Genomic DNA, 15,728 nt, shown 5'->3' on the forward strand with positions numbered 1-15,728 from the left:
TCTCTGAAAGGGGTATGTGTCTGTTGAAATTCTTCCCATGGTTATTTTGTGAGGCAAGAAAGGTGCTGCACATTTCACTACAGGACAGGTTCCAAGACTAAAAGCGTAAGTGTGGAAGAATGCCTTTGGGACCACTTGTCTGACCCACATAGCTGGCAGGACAGCAGGGAGCCCTCACAGGCTCTGGTGAGGATGTCAGCCCTTCTTCCCTCCCAGTTCTTGGACCTTTAATACCCTGTTACATCTGTCCTCTATCCTGTCCTAAATGCAATGAAGAAATCCCATTCCACAGTGGTGAAGGGAGTCCTGGATTCAACCCTCCTGCCTTTCTGTCTTGCATTAAAAAAATTGAATGCCGTTCCATCTGAGTATGACCAATTTACATCAGTCCTGCTCACAATGATGTCCATGTATCAGTGAGGAGAGAAGCTTGCTCCGAGATTTGCCTGGACTAAGAGCAGCTAGACTTTTGAGGCATTGAGATTGGAGGAGCACCTTGGAGTGATTTCAGTGTGTTTTGGATCAGGCTCCAAACACATTATGCTGTTTGAGCTAGGCAGTGAGTATAATTGTCTTCTGGGTATTTTAACTTTTTGCTCTTGCAAATACATTCAGCATCTTGATTCTTGACATGTGGAAAAGCAGCAGAGGTATGGTTTTAGCTTTGTAACGTTTGACCCCTGTAGGAATTTTTACAGTTGAGTTACAGTTTGTTTAGCTTCTCTAGATCCAAACAAAACAGAAGCAAACATAAGTAATTATTTGTTTGCTTTATGCAGACTTCTAACAGGAGATTTGTATAGTCTTCTAAGAAATAATAACTATCGGTTACTGTAATGAATCTGTTTGCACAGTGTAAACATAACAAGTAGAAATTAAAAGTACACTTTACCCTACAGCATAGGCTTTGGTGACAATTATAAAAGGCTATAAAGCATCTTAATTAAAGTTTTATAGGCTCATAATTATGCATTATTTGAAAGAAATATCATTAGCTATATCAGAGCTATGCAGAAACTTAATATGGTCATCAGGTAGGTGGAAGTATGTGTAAATATGTTCCTAAGGAGGTGGTCTTTCCCCATCAACTAAGAAATATTGTCTGAAGGCAGAAATGCAGAACACAGAAATCAGGAGGAGTGGCTCTTTCTACTTTTCCTGTCATTCTGAAAACTGTAATGGAATAGATAACCTAATCACTTTTCAGTTGGCTTCTTGGTGATCTGATGCAGAAATCATTTTTAGTATATAAATCTGCCTTCATAAAAATACCCATAAATATAACACAGTAAACAAATTGCTTGGAGGTTGGACTGCAGAAGAGGTTGACCTTGTATTTTTAGCAGTTTAATGCATGATAGGGCTTAGATTTAGCAGGATTAAATTTTGCCAAGGTCCTGTGCCAAGTGTTTCTTAGAGAGTAGAAATATCTGAAAAGTGAATGTAAATCAATAGGAAACACTGCTCAGGTGAACCTTAGGCATGAATTTGGTTTCATTAAATCCACATTCTTACCCAGTTTGCAAAATGGGGCAAAATAGGTGATGACTTTAGACTAAACAGATGCTTTGGAAGTACTTTTTCAATGAGGACATCTAAATTTCAGCTCCTCTTTCATTTTATGTCATTAAACCTTTAAGTTATGTTCTTATTTCTGTCCAAACAAATCCCCATGATTAGACAACTCTCATTATGGCCTCTGTATTATCTTTGGTAACTGAGTTTAGGTATGTTTTGCAAAAACGGAGTCATACCTGTGCTGCCTTAAAATATGGATGCCTCTTCTTTCTGTGTAGATGTACCCTTCCTTAGGGAAATGAGCTTATTTACAGGTTTTGACAATGAAATATAAAAAGAGCCAGATTGCAGTGATGTGAACAAGCAAATACAGATATATGGTTTCCAGAGCAGGTGATGCTTTTTCTTCCAAAAGAGCATTTTTATTTCAAGCATAATGACTATTATACTCACTAATACGTTTTTAGGGGTGTGAATCCTAGGCTGTTGTTTTAAATTGTTTACCTGTATGTGTTATCTGTACAAAAAATATAGTCGAAAGCATGTCTGCTGGTAGCACTCCTGAAGTTATTTTTGTCTGTTCATTGTTATGAATGCTCAGAATGGCAAAACAGAAAGGCAAAGCTTGTGCTTCTGCCCAGAATTTATTCCTTTAGTTTTTGATAGCAGAAGCTCCTCTCTTTTTGCCTGAATGGTTACAGAGATGTCAGGAATAAGAGATCTGCTGCTGCTTACTTTTATTATGTGAAATGATATAAGCCCTGTGATTCTTTACAATGTCAGGAAAAGCGGTAATAGCTGATAACATAATATATAAAAATATATGTAGGCAGTTGCATTTTCTTTGTACAGGTCCATTGCATTTTAATATCAATATTTAATCATTACCTAGTGGTTTTGTTTGTTATTCCTTTCAAATACTCTTTTAAATTGTTGCATGTTCTTTAATTTTAAGCTCTCTTCAGCACCACTTGCATTGTAAGAAATGCACTGTGTTGTAAAAAATAATGTCTGTTTGCTTATACCAAAAAGTTGTTATCTTTTGAGATGAAAAGGACATCTACTGCTCCCTTAGGGAGGTTATTTTCAGTCCTTTTCTGGAAAAAGAAGCATATTTGTCTTTAAGCTAGGATTTTGGAAGGAGCCTAAGGGAGGTACGAGCAAATTGAGGTCTTTCAGCTATGAGATAAAGATACAGACCCAGAAGTGCTACAGGGGAGAACACTTCTCCATCCTGCCCTGGGGTCTTTGTGTGCTTGCTTACATCTGTTGACCAAGTTGATGGAAGGAGAGCTCCTTGCCCCATTTCAAACCACCTGAACTAACTTTGCTTGTTTTGGCTGGAGGCACCTCCCAGCCAGCTCTGCAGGTAGCTCTGCAAAGCAGTAGCCTCAAAGATGTGTGCTCAGGGAGTAATTCCTTCCACTACAGTAACAGTATACAGAGTCCAGCTCAATCTGTGGCCTTTTAAACACTGCATTTCTCATGTTTATGTACAATCCCACTCACGAGAGCATTTAAGGGTGTGCTTACATGAGTATCTCGATGCAGTGAGAACTGTGGTTGAGTACTTTGCTAAAATGGGCTGTCCGTGACCTGATTCTCAAAACTGCTGAGCGCACGGATCCCTGTGAGGTCAGGGAATGCTGCTGGGCCTTCAGTGCTTTGGAAATGGGAATGAAATATGGTTATATGAACTTGTTTTCATGCTCATATGGTTCTAAAGCCTGAACCCTGCTTTTAAGGATGCAATAAAAGAAGAGAATCCATTTTGAATATTCAAGGAAAAAATCCTTGAAGATGCCCAAGGAAGCTGTGAATGCTCCATCCCTGGCAGTGTTCAAGACCAGGTTGGATGAGCCATGTTGGGTGACATGGTTTAGTGTGAGGTGTCCCTGCCCATGGCAAGGGTTTGGAACTTGATGATCTTAAGGTCCTTTCCAACCCTAACTATTCTATGATTCTGATTCTATGTTAAAAGGCAGACACAAGTTACGGAACATTAATGAATCTTTGAATTTTTCTAAGTCATTGTTTTGTTTGCTTCTGCTTTAAAATACTTGCTTGTGTAGTTTAAAGATTTTTTGTGTCTGATTGATTGCTTTGTACTTGACAGAGATCTTGAGTATCATGTGTGTGTTTGAAGTGCTATTTCTTTGAACATCAGCTTTTCTCAGGTTAAAGAAAGTAACCTGATTTTAAGAAAACTAGCACATAAATTGCATTCGTGCTGCTAAGACCTGCTGACACTGCAAAGATGGGTCTTGACAAAGATTTTCTTTGGGCTACAAGTCATCTTGTATGGGGTGTCAGATGGATTATTTATTTCTGTTCTTTCACTCTATTACTGAGGGCATTGGCAGGAACAGGGCTTGTGCTTCTGCAGGAGTTCAGTGACTGACACTGCTTGTCTTTCATCTGCAGCACATCCTGTCTGTCCAGGACTTAAATATGCAGGGGAAACAGGGAATATCTTTACCTAAAAGTTTTATTATTGGAAAAAAGAAAACCCTAGTAAAGAATAGGATGACAAAAGCCCAGAAAGCCCAAGTGCCAAGGGAGCTCTCTGGTGCACAGGGCTTTGGGGCCCATCCCAAGTAATTTTTTTAAGAGTTTGTTGAGGTTTTTTAACCCTGACATGGCACTAGCTGTTCTGCATGCATTTGTGCTCTCATCACTGTTTGAACATGTAGGTGCTCAAATATGGGTGAAGGAAATGCCTCCAGTGCAAGTAGTGCCTGTGCCAATAGCAGCATGTCTGAATGCATGGGCAGAAGTTATGAGAACCATTATGCAGATGAGGGCACATAAAAAGCAGTGAGGTTTTCTGCATAAGTAACTTGTTCACAGGCTTAAATAAAGAGCATTGCAGATCATACCCAAAGTATTTTCCCTGCATCTCTGATTACGTTCTTTCTATAGCAACTAATTATGCCATAAACCAAAGATCATGACTTCAGGTGGCATGTGAGCAGAAGGAGATGAGCTATTAAGTATTGAAGGTCCTTTTTTCCCATGCAAATTTCCTTATTTATAAAGAAAAAAAAAGAAAATGAAAAAAATAAACCAAACCCTAACCTTGAAGTCTGCTGTATGAGTGAAATTGCTTCTGCATGGGATATTTTTCCGAACCTGTGTTGGAGGCATCAGTAAATCTTTAAAGGAGTTGCAAGGGAAGACATGATCTTCTTATGTACGTGCCAAGTTTGAGGTTTCAGTTGAACATGCTCCTTTCTGTTTGACCTGTTAAAAAAGATTCATCATTATTTCTACAATAAGAGGTTCTTGAGAGATCTGTAGCTTAGAACTCCATGGTGTAATACTGCTTGAGCTGGAGGACTGCTACCTGACTAGGGCTTATCTACTTGTTTCTTTGACGTATCTTGTTCTGGTTCAGGAACTGGCTTTGTGACTCCAGCTCTTAACCCACTGTCTCTCTGAAAGCCTTTGGCCACATGTGACAGCACAGGCTCTTTACACTACAAAATTTTTTAGCACAGAGCAGGATTTAGAAAGGAAGTTCTTTGGTTGCTGCTGCCTTGTTCTGTGTGGGCTGTCATAAAGGGGTTGACATGCAGGGACACTGTTACCAGATTTGTGCATTGCTTCACCTGTAGATGGAAATATAGGGGGTGATTGTACAGCCCTGGCTCAACCCCTGGATCCTTCAGTAATGTTCAAAGAATCATAGAATGGTTTGGGTTGGAATGGACCTTTAAAAGTCATCTAGTTCAACGTCAAATGTTTCCAGAGAGGGGGCATACACCACCTCTCTGGGTAACCTGTGCCAGTGTTTCACCACCTTCATCATAAAAAATGTCTTCCTTATATTTAATCTTAATCTTCCCTCTTTCTGTTTAAAACCATTACCCCTTGTCCTATCGCTACATGCCCTGTTAAGAAGTCTGCCCTATCTGTTCAAGTACTGAAAGCCCACAATAAAGTGTCTGTGGAGCCTTCTCTTTTCCAGGCTGAACAATCCCAGCTTTCTTAGCCTTTCCTCACAGGAGAAGTGTTCCCTCTCTCTGATCATTTTTGTGGCCCTCTGCTCCAACAGGTCCATGTCTTTCTTACACTGAGAACTCCAGAGCTGGATGCAGTACTCCAGGTGGGGTCTCCTGGGAGCAGGATCACCTGCTGGCCATACTTGCTTTAATGCATCCAGGATATGGTTGGCTTTCTGGGCCAACTTACACTGTCAGCTCATATCCAGTTTTGCATCCACCAGTACCCTAAAGTCCTCCCCAGAGCTATTCTCAATCCCTTCACCCCCCAGCCTATATTGATACTGGGGAGTGCCCTGACCCAGGTGCAGAACCTTGCACTTGGCATTGATTAACCTCATGAGGTTCACATGGGCCCGCTTCTTGAGCTTGTTCACATCCCTCTGAATACATCCTATCCCTCAGACATTTCAACCCCACTACTCAGCTTGGTGTCATCTGCAAAGCTGTGACAGTGCACTCGATCCCACTGACTCTGCCCTTGGTGAAGATACTAAACAGGACTGGGCAGAGACTGCAGACCTACAGCAGAGCAAAACTGTCAGGTTAAAAATACCACGTTCTCACTCTCTTTTGCCTTGCACTTTTAGTTGTTTATATTCATGCAATGAATATACAAAAGCAAACAAATCAAAGACTCCATCATGAGTTTACCTTTTTTTTTGTCCCTCCCTCTGCGTCAGAACAGCCAGCCTGGCCCTGGACTTCAGTTCACTCTCTAGTCAAAAGAGCCAATGTTTCTCTTAGTCTGTGGAAGAGGTACATTTTTTACAAAGCCTGCATTGCTGAATCAAATGTAAACCAAACAGTAGCTGCAGAGTGCACTAGGAAGGAGAGAAGGAATTGCTCAGTAGGCATGTTGCAGAAGAAGGGGACAGGCAGTGCCAAACAGTTTTTATTAATGCTATTATGTGGTGATCTCTGTATGTACATAACACTAAAAAGTTAATCATTTAGAGTGTATTTATCAATTGATCACCTTTAGCTGCGGTGTGGAGCAAAGTTAACCACAAAAAGCTCCCACTCTTGTAGTAATATTTGATCTTAGACATTTTGTTGCCTGAAACTGCTGGGAATGACTTATCACCTCTCATGGGCATGCCCTTGCACACACTCCTGTTGCAGAACAGGAACAGCTGTCACATACATGCCCTGTTTTTATATAGTATATTTCAATAATAGCATGTTTTTTTAGAGCTTATTTTATTTCATGGATCACTTAACAGTTTTTATGAGATGCTCGCAGGCTACTGAAGTTAATGCAAAGTGGGTTATTTCATTAGGAGGATGGAGGTATGCAGAGTTTTGAAGGCAGTGACAAGAGGCATTAGTAGAGGAAAAGGCAGTGCAACCAGTAAAGGACTAATGAGACTAATTAATGAGGTTAGCAGCTGCATTTTGTGTGATCTGAAGGGGCTGGTATTTCGTGATAATGAGAGTTAAATCATGGAGCAGGAAGAGAAAGCAGTATTCAATGGATAAAAGGAAAGCTTGATACCCATTGCTTTCAGTTGATGGTTCCTTTGGGTCTAGAGGTGTCACACAAAGCAGGGCATGAGGAGGGGAAGCCCTGGGCACAGAACAAGGAAAGCAGCAGCTGGGTCTGGAAAAATAAGGAGCCAGAGGCGAGCAGCTGGCTGAAGAGCCCTGTAAAGCAGTGAAACCGTGGGGACAGGCATGCACTGTAGGGATCCTCAGTATATGGATAATATGGATAATATGTTCTGACATGTTATCACCACTTGAGCTCAGAGTACACAAAGCTCACACCAGCCTTGCCTGCTCTGCAAGATGGTGTGTGTGCAGGGAGCACTGGTCACTGCAGTGAGAACAGACAAGGAAACTGGGAGTAGATTTTGTTATGAGATGCAGGAGCAAGGTGCAGGACCCATGGTGACTGCACATGCAGGGTGATGTGAGAAGTGTAGGTGTGGTATAGGTATGTATCTTCAGGTGGTAGTTAAAGCTTTGATGAGGTTGTTCTGAGAGAGTGTATGAGGGGTAAAGCAGTTTAACAGTTCTGCTGATCCCTACCCTTTTACAGTTTACTGCCTGGAGTTCATCTGACATGGTTGTAGTGCTGCCTCTCCTCTTTCAGGGACAGGGTTCTGTTGGGAGGTTTCAAAGTGTTATGAGCCCTCACATCAGAGCGGCAGGGACAGAGTTGTTACAACATAAATGGTACATGCCACCGGAATCATTACAAATTGAACCACTGCTGGCAACACGCGCAGTGCTTTCTTTCTTGTGTGCAGTGATCAATATGAATTTGCCACAGCATGGGAATGCACATGGGAATATAGATGTAGTTGGGGAGGGATAAAGTAGATGGAAAGCTGAGGTGAACAAAGGTCAGTAGGTCCAGGCTGTGTTTTTGGGTTCAGTCATTAACAAACAGTTTTGTGAAAGCTGTAATTCACCTGCCCCTTGAGTCACCATTGTGGACATAATGGCCCAGTGTCACAACGCTTCTGATGTTTGTTCTTCTTAGTTCATGTAAGTATTACTTTATCGTAATGGCTTAAATGTTGATAGGGGTCCCAGCATGTCCCTGCCCCTTTCATCCACTTTCCACCAGGGATGAACAAAAGTAGACTGCATCAGCTCTTCTCTTTTTATTACTGCTTTTCCCCAGATTCCCTGCAGGGTTTTATCCATCATATAAGAATGTCATCCCAAGCCTGCCTGTGTACTGCTGCTATCTCACAAATTTCCCATTTAGGGGAGTGACTGACTGGGTTTCCTAGTGTGGAAGATTTCATAAAATAACAATTCTGAACATGTGTAATGTCTGTATCCCCAATGACATTGTTTCTAATTAGCTGGTGATATTGGCATGACAAAGACCAGCAGCAATGACTTGAGAGCTAAATTTTACAATAACATGCATTTGAAAAGTTTTCATTTCAATGAGGGGTGCTAAGGGACGGTGGTGAAAGGAGGCTGGGGTAGAAGTACCCTTTATTGTAAGGGTTGTGTGGGACCTCAGCCAACCCCATGTGTTTTTTCTGCATCTGCCAGAAATATACCCACTGTGATGTTTATTATTTTTTATTTAAAAGCAGCACTTAGAAATTCTGCTTCCCACCTCAGACCTTGGCTTTATAAATTATTCCACCCATGTTTAGGACTGCATTCTCTTGGGAATTTATGATTTCTTGCCTTAAGGAAAGGTGAAATCAAGTGATTTTTACCCCTTTTCTTATCCAGATAGCAGTAAGTGAGCTGCTTTTGAGCCTTCAGGTGTCTAGTTTACAGTGTGCCAAATTGGCCTCTGTTACATGCTTGCAATACCGTGGGCACCCCTATTAAATATCAATTATCTGACTTGACTGTGTTTCAACATAATGAGTTTACAGAGCTGGACCCAGGTTTTCTTTTTACCATTTAGTATGGAGCTTTGAACATGGGTATTTCTGTATATAGACAGGGGACAAAGAAAATATTTGAATCACGTTTGGGTTTCCATTGCTAAACTGGTCTAGTTGCTATAAAGATCAGGATGATTGGAGGCAGAACCATTTAATGCACTAGGAGAAATAAGTGATGTCTCGGAAACGCAGGCTGAGTGGCCCGGGACCATCTTTTATGTCCTAGGAAAGGAGGACTCAGGGAGGAAGAGCAGCAGAGTGAGCTCCATCATGGCTATGAAGTATCTCTGTTCTTAGAAGTAGGGAGATTAAAAAGTGGAAAAGCTTTAAGTCATCCAAAGTTGTTGAAACAGATGGTGCAGGAGTTATTACTCTTGTGTTTTGTGCTCAAGTTATTTCTCTCTAAAGCTTGCACCAGGTATACCCAGTATATTTATAGTTTGTGGAGGAAATGAAGGGAAATAATTAGACTCCAGCTTTGCAGTTTGTAAATTAACAGAATTAAAGGGGTGGTTTGCAAGGATGACCTGCTCAGCCTACATGCAAACCCAGCTCATTTTAATTTTATTAAATTGTTCTTTAAATAATTGGTGCCTACATCTCTTGATTTGCGCTGAGACTGGCAAGATGTTAATGCAAGAAAACTGTTTTAATCTTGATTAATTCTCTGCTGGGGCAAGCCTTGTAAGAAATATTAGCCAGCCATCTTCTTGCTTAGCTCTGTGAGCTTACAGACAAAATCGTAAGGCTGGCAGAGGATGAGAGAAGGAAAGCAGAGGCAGGCTGGCCTGTTGCACAGATAAGGATCACACACAGAGATCAAGTGCACAGGGAATTTAGGGCAAAGATGGTACATGGATCTTGTTTTTCCTGAGTGTTAATACTCTCATTACTGCAGGTTCAGTCAGATTTTTCTTTTCCAAAAAAGTTGTGTGTGGCAGATTTTCGACTCTTTGCTGCCTATGGGAGTAGCTGGATTTTAGGGAAGTGCTCACCAATTTACGGAGTAAATCAGTGGGTTATCTGCGAGGGGGACATAGGCTGCTAGAGAAGAAAATGAACTGGCCGTACATTTTGCTAAGTGACGATTCCGTGGGACTGTGTTAGGAATATCCTGGTGATAGATCTGCAGCAGGACAAGGAAGCCTTCCGGCAGGGACGGCATGGCTTCTCCTGAACCCCACACCCCGGAGCATCCCGAACGCTTATGCTGTAAGACGTTTTTACAGCAGCTACTTATTCCCGTTTCTTCCGGCAGCACTGCCCGTGTACCCGGCAGCCCTTTTAAAGCCGAGTCAGGCTCCATCTCCGCGCGGTTGCTCCGTGCTAAGAGTTTCGGAGCGGGGGGAGAGACACAGCCGGAGGCTCCCTCCGCCGCATCCCTGAGCCGAGGGGCGGTTTCTTATCGCCAAGGTGGAACTGGGGGGAGCCGGAGGGGCTGCGGCGGGCGGGGGCCGGGGCGCGGCGCTGCGGCGGGCGGGGAGCGCGATTGGTGCGGGGCCGGGGGGGAGTGGCGGCCGCGCTGTGAATGGAGCTGCGCGGCTGGCTGGGCACAGGCTTCCTCCGAGCGAAGGGGCTACGGCATCCTCAAAGTGAGCCGAGCGTCTCGGGGCAGAGCGATGGGGCGAAGAGGAACGGGCCACGGGGGCTGCTGGCCTTTCGGATAACTGCTGCCCTTGCCTGCGAGTCCTGTGCAGCGGCACGCTCTTGTCTGTGTGTGGCATATGGAGCTGGGGGTTTATATGGCATTTGCAGCCCAAGCGAGGTCACACTTCCTTTTATTTAAAATTCTTTGCTTTGGGTACAGTATATCTCTCTCTCTTGTTTTTCTTCTCTGGTAGTGGGGTGGGCCGGGAGGGACGACTGTGACACCAGAGGGAATGTGTACTTGTGCAGAAGTCTTTCTTATGTGGAGGCACACTGCTCCCTAACTCCTGGCTAAGCAGACTTCAGTTCACCAACTTTGCTGCCGCACAGCACATGTAACTCCTTGATAGGATGGCAGACAAAAGAACAGCTGGTGCAAAGCAATAGGGGATTCATAGCAAGGAGGAGGAAAGAAAATCACAAACCTTTCACCCACACCGTTGACATCCAGCGATTGCCAGAGCAGCCGTTGAGACGGGACAAGCTGAAGCCACCATGCGCAGGTCTAGCACCGATGAGTCGACCTATCATAGGAGCCCGTCCCTGGACAGCAAGGATTACAGTTTCCCAAATGGCACCTTTCGTCGCTACAGCAGCATGTATGGTGGCCAGTTTGGGGCTGCCAGCAACTCTTTCTTTGGATTCCACACCAACCCGGGCCCTAAGGCCACCAAGGCTAAGTACACGACCCCCAAGGGAAACAAGTACGTTGTCTTTTACCTGGATCTCTCATTTATTTTTCTCCTAGAACTGAAGAGGTGCAGCATGGCTCACAACTGCCTGCAGTGTATCAAGTACCTAATGTTTGTCTTCAACCTTCTCTTTTGGGTGAGTACATGTTTGAAGCTGTGAGGCGGTTGCATTTGTGTCTGCTTACCAAGATGGAAAGTAAACTTGTTGCTGCTTTTGAACTTAGACGTTCAAACTTGGAAGTTGAACAAAGTGGTGCCTAGGCTGCACTTTCTGTGGCCTTGTAAATTGTGTGGACAGCGTACTGAGTGTTTCCTTCACCTTTTCCTGGCCTTCAGCCATATTTTAAAACTGTGATACAAGGCAAAAGAATGTGTTTTAGAGACCAGTTGCATTAATATCTTAATCACTTTGCTCCAACGAGAGCCTTACACTCCTTTTGTTGAGCTGATCTTTCATTTTGCATGTGCTTGCCTCAAAAGTCATGCACAGTCTTAGAGAAATTACTGAGACCGTTCATGGTTTCAAAGTTGAGCACATGCTTATATCACTATGAGGCTTGTGTGTGTGTCAGCAGGACACCATAATGGGACATATAGATGTGCATCTCTGCATCACCTTTTTAATAAATGAGGTGACTGTTGACAGCAGGGTGGCTGGATATTTTACTGCCATGAAACAGAGCACTGGCTGTAGAGAGAGACTGGAGAAGCTCTGTGGGTGGTTTATGTATAAATGCTGCTTGTCCTGTAAAAAAGGGAGTAGAATGATTGGGGGGGGGGGGGGGGGGAGAGGCGGGGCGGAGGAAGTGGTTTCTAATTTAAAGTCTCCCATCCAGATTTATATGTGAGGGGCTGTTGTGAGGTTGTCGGGAGGTGCCTTTAAATGTCTCGTTCTTCTGGAATGGTTTAATAGCATGCTGAGGGAAACAAGGAGTACTGGGAAGTGACACGGTTTCTGGCTTGGTGCTTAAGGAGAGGAGGGGTGTTTGCAGTTGAATGTTGCAATTTCTGTATTACTGATCATGCTGTCATGAATTGTTTGAGGTACATGGAGGGCTGAGTGAGATGGAAAGAGCTGTTCTCTAGTGTGCGCTGCTGTACAGCTGTTTAAAACCAGGCATGCTGCAGTGCTGGTGCACCAGAAAGCACAAAGTGCAGGCAACTTCTGCTGACCTGAGTCATACCAAGGAGTCAGGATGTGATAAACTAGTGTGTAAACTGGCATGGTACTAACAAGAGCTATGAAGCACAAGGAAGGTGTTGTCTTTATACCCTTAGCTGATAGAAAGAGTGTTGGTAAGGCTGCAGTTCTGTCTTTCAACTCTGACTCTGGTTGCTTCTGCATTCCTAAATATTGTCTGATATTTGTTACAGCTTGCTCCAGACCTTTCTGAAAAAGACAAACACTATCTTTCTTGCTCACTTAAGCCTTGTGCCTCTGCTGGCTGTCCCTAGTTGAGATTATAACACTGACAGCTAGTTGAAGTGTGTGCTAGAGAAATGCAATAGGATGCTGGTGTTAACAGCTCTTTCCAGGGCTATGCGTGACACTGTCACAAAGGATACTCATTGCATTCTGATTCCTTTTACAATATTAATCTTCCACTGAAGTGTATGCATATGATAAGAAGTACTGCTTCAAGTAATGTGTGTATTTGCAAAGGCAAGATGCCACATACTAATAGTCTTTGGCATGCTTTTCAGTAGGAAAGTCTTAATCCTTTGAGAAAGAAGGAAAAGTCTTTATCTTTCCCCTGCTATTCAAAGCTATTCTCAAATGCTTGGAGGGAGAGAAAAGAAGGGGTCCCAAAAAGAGAAAATGACCATATGCTAACTGGACTCTTCGTGAACTAAAGCATCCAAGCAGGGGAGTGGGTGTTGTCAAATACTGCAGCACAATTTCTGTTTTGTTTCCCTTTCACATGCTACCTGCACAGCAGGAGTGATTGATGATGATCATGTCCAAATGAGGTTTGCACAGCATGTAGTTATAATAGATGCAGCTCTTCACTGTCCCAGAGTGGAGAAAGTAACTAAAAAGAGATGATTTTTTAAAAGCAAGCTGACCGTCTTTAATAAAGGCAGAAAATATCCATTTCTAATGATTAAAAATCTTAGAATGATTACAGGTTGACGGTGCTGCTGGTATTTTGTTTTTTCAAGTTGTTGTCAGTTATGTCATGTTTTACTTTGTGAAATTAAAGGAGAGGCATCTGTGTAAGAAGATGGGATTTCTCTTTGCATACATGTTCACAAATTTTGCTGTCTCCACCTTCCCCTCCACCCCTTCTCTACATAGTTGGTTAGTGACAGACAATAGTCTGGAAAAAGTATTGTCTCTTTCATGCTTTGACCTCCACATAATAACTGCAGTTGTTTCCATGTATCGAGAGCAGTCATTGCATTAAATGAATTAAATGCCTATTATAAGTTGTTCCTGCTTTTTACTCTATTTTGAACAAATGGTTTGATTTCCTTCAAATATCATATTTTCATTTTCTTCTTCCTGTTTGTATTCATTAACTTCAGTCCATATGAGTATTCTTACAGCCTATTTCCCAGTACTTTCAGCTATCTTTCCCAGAGAGTGGCAGAAAAAGTCCTCAGCTTTGTGCAGCTCTGGTAGGAGTGGTGCTGCATTTCCAAAGGAAAAGATCTTTTTCTTATAAGTCCAATGAATTTATAAGAAACAAAATCTCAGAGGTTTTGGTTTTAAATGTTCCTGGCAAGCTTTATTGGATTAGATGCTGCACTCATGCTGTAAAATCTTTAAAAGCTGTCATATAACTGTGAAAACAGAGCAGATTTCTCCTCCCCTTTCTAATGTTTGAAGGGAACAGAAAGCTCCTTCATTAGTGACAGAGGCTGAGGTGTCTTGTCAGAGTTGATGCTGAATCAGTCCATTGATACAGTAGACCAGCAGCTATTAATGTAGAAAAAACCATCTGATAATCCTGGAATAACTCTTTTCTCCATGAAGAGTCCTGCACAAATTGCTCTTGGTGCATTTGTGAGTACTCTGGCATATTAACGTACTGAAATGTGGGCAAAACATTATCATACAGTAGTGCTGCCATTCTAATGGGAATTGCCATTCAGATGACATTTCCTGGAATATTGCCAGATGCAGAGGAGACATCACTGTATCACTGCACTGGTTTGTAAGCTCCCAAAATAACTTCTGTCACCTGATATGTACTACTTGCCTGACTTCATTCATTTTTATGGACTTTGATTTTCTTTTGCTGAGTTGCTGAACCCTTGAGACTAAAGATCACTTCAGGTGATTGAAAAGCAGAATATTTTCATTTTATAATGAAATATCTGTATTTCACTATGAAATACCCAAGGAAGAACATTTGTTTTCCGCATTCTGCCCTCCAAACATCCAGAGTTTCTTTCTGTCGGTCAGTAAAGTGAACTATTCTCTCTCTGTGCTTGTAATCTTGTAATCCAAGGCTCTGCTTGCCTTGGTGAGAGAGTGCCACAGAAAGAAAAAAGGCATTTCCTTAATTTCCCTTGGTTTATGCCAGCATTCCCACTTTCTCTGACATCTAACTCCCAAACCTCCAAGACTCATAAGAGGAAATGCCCAGAACTGTACTTGTGTTTCCAGTGTTTCTTGCTTTCCTTCAGAGATTCTAGATTGGTAGTGATTTGCTCATCAAAGAACTGGATACCTGTATCTGACTCTTTGGGTAGTGCTTTCACCCGTAAATAAATTCAGGAAAGCACAGCATTTGCAAAATGCTGTTGTTAGAAGGCTAGTTATAGAGAAGAGAGAGCAACAAAAAGAGACAAAGAGGTTTAGTGTTTGTCAAACTTATCATTAATAATTTCTGTGCACGTGTCTCCTTTCCCTTGTTAAAAGATACTAAATTAGTATGCTTTATGAACAATTCAGAGTCTTCAAAATTGTATGTGAAGACTCTAATTCCAGTGGATAGGCTCCAAAGACCCAGGGGGAATATTCTCTTAGAGCTTGAAAACCTGGGAGTTGCTGCCTACCAGCCACACTATGGATGAGCAGCTGGAGCTCTGCTTTCTACCTTCCTGCCCAAAGACAAAGGCTAGGCACTTTGCTTTGTTTCGCCAATTGGTTCTTATAAAATTCCCAACTGATACAGCCCTGAGAATGATGTATCTTGGCTCTGAGACACAAACTGCAAATCTAACTGTATGGAAACACAGAGCCAAAGAAGTGGCAGGTAATATTAGCAAATATACTAAGATCTGCATGGAAAAAACCAAGAACCTATTTAGTCCAGTTTCAGGACCACCTGTTCATTGCTTGCTCTGTTTTGCTGCTGTTGATAGTTTGTGGGCCACAGTTTGGGAATCTGTCCTTGAATGAGTACCATTGGTCTGGTGTACTAGTAATACTGCCAGCAGTCAATCTTCATTATTTGGATGTAATTAGAAAGAAGAAGGGGAAATAATGAAAATGATAAATGCTGCATTACTGCATAATTTCCCTTCCTGGCACTTCAAATTCA

At 42.4% G+C, this 15,728-nt stretch overlaps 1 protein-coding gene across 9 annotated transcripts in view; it reads left to right on the plus strand.

The window, feature by feature from the left end:
- The window catches only part of TSPAN4 (tetraspanin 4), a 459,690-nt gene that overhangs the window by 236,580 nt on the left and 207,382 nt on the right, over positions 1-15,728 (plus strand). For 5 of the 9 annotated variants that reach the window (XM_031049021.2, XM_031049020.2, XM_031049023.2 and 2 more), the window contains one exon: positions 11,289-11,368. In XM_031049021.2, the coding sequence (XP_030904881.2) occupies positions 11,306-11,368 (63 nt within the window). In that variant the 5' untranslated portion in view covers positions 11,289-11,305. Of the gene's footprint in view, positions 1-10,427; positions 10,695-10,774; positions 11,369-15,728 lie in introns of those variants that run through there. The other 4 variants (XR_004080581.2, XM_005149215.3, XM_031049024.2 and 1 more) reach the window with 3 other exon arrangements.

This window comes from Melopsittacus undulatus, chromosome 4, assembly GCF_012275295.1.
Source record: "Melopsittacus undulatus isolate bMelUnd1 chromosome 4, bMelUnd1.mat.Z, whole genome shotgun sequence".
Classification (NCBI taxonomy): domain Eukaryota; kingdom Metazoa; phylum Chordata; class Aves; order Psittaciformes; family Psittaculidae; genus Melopsittacus; species Melopsittacus undulatus.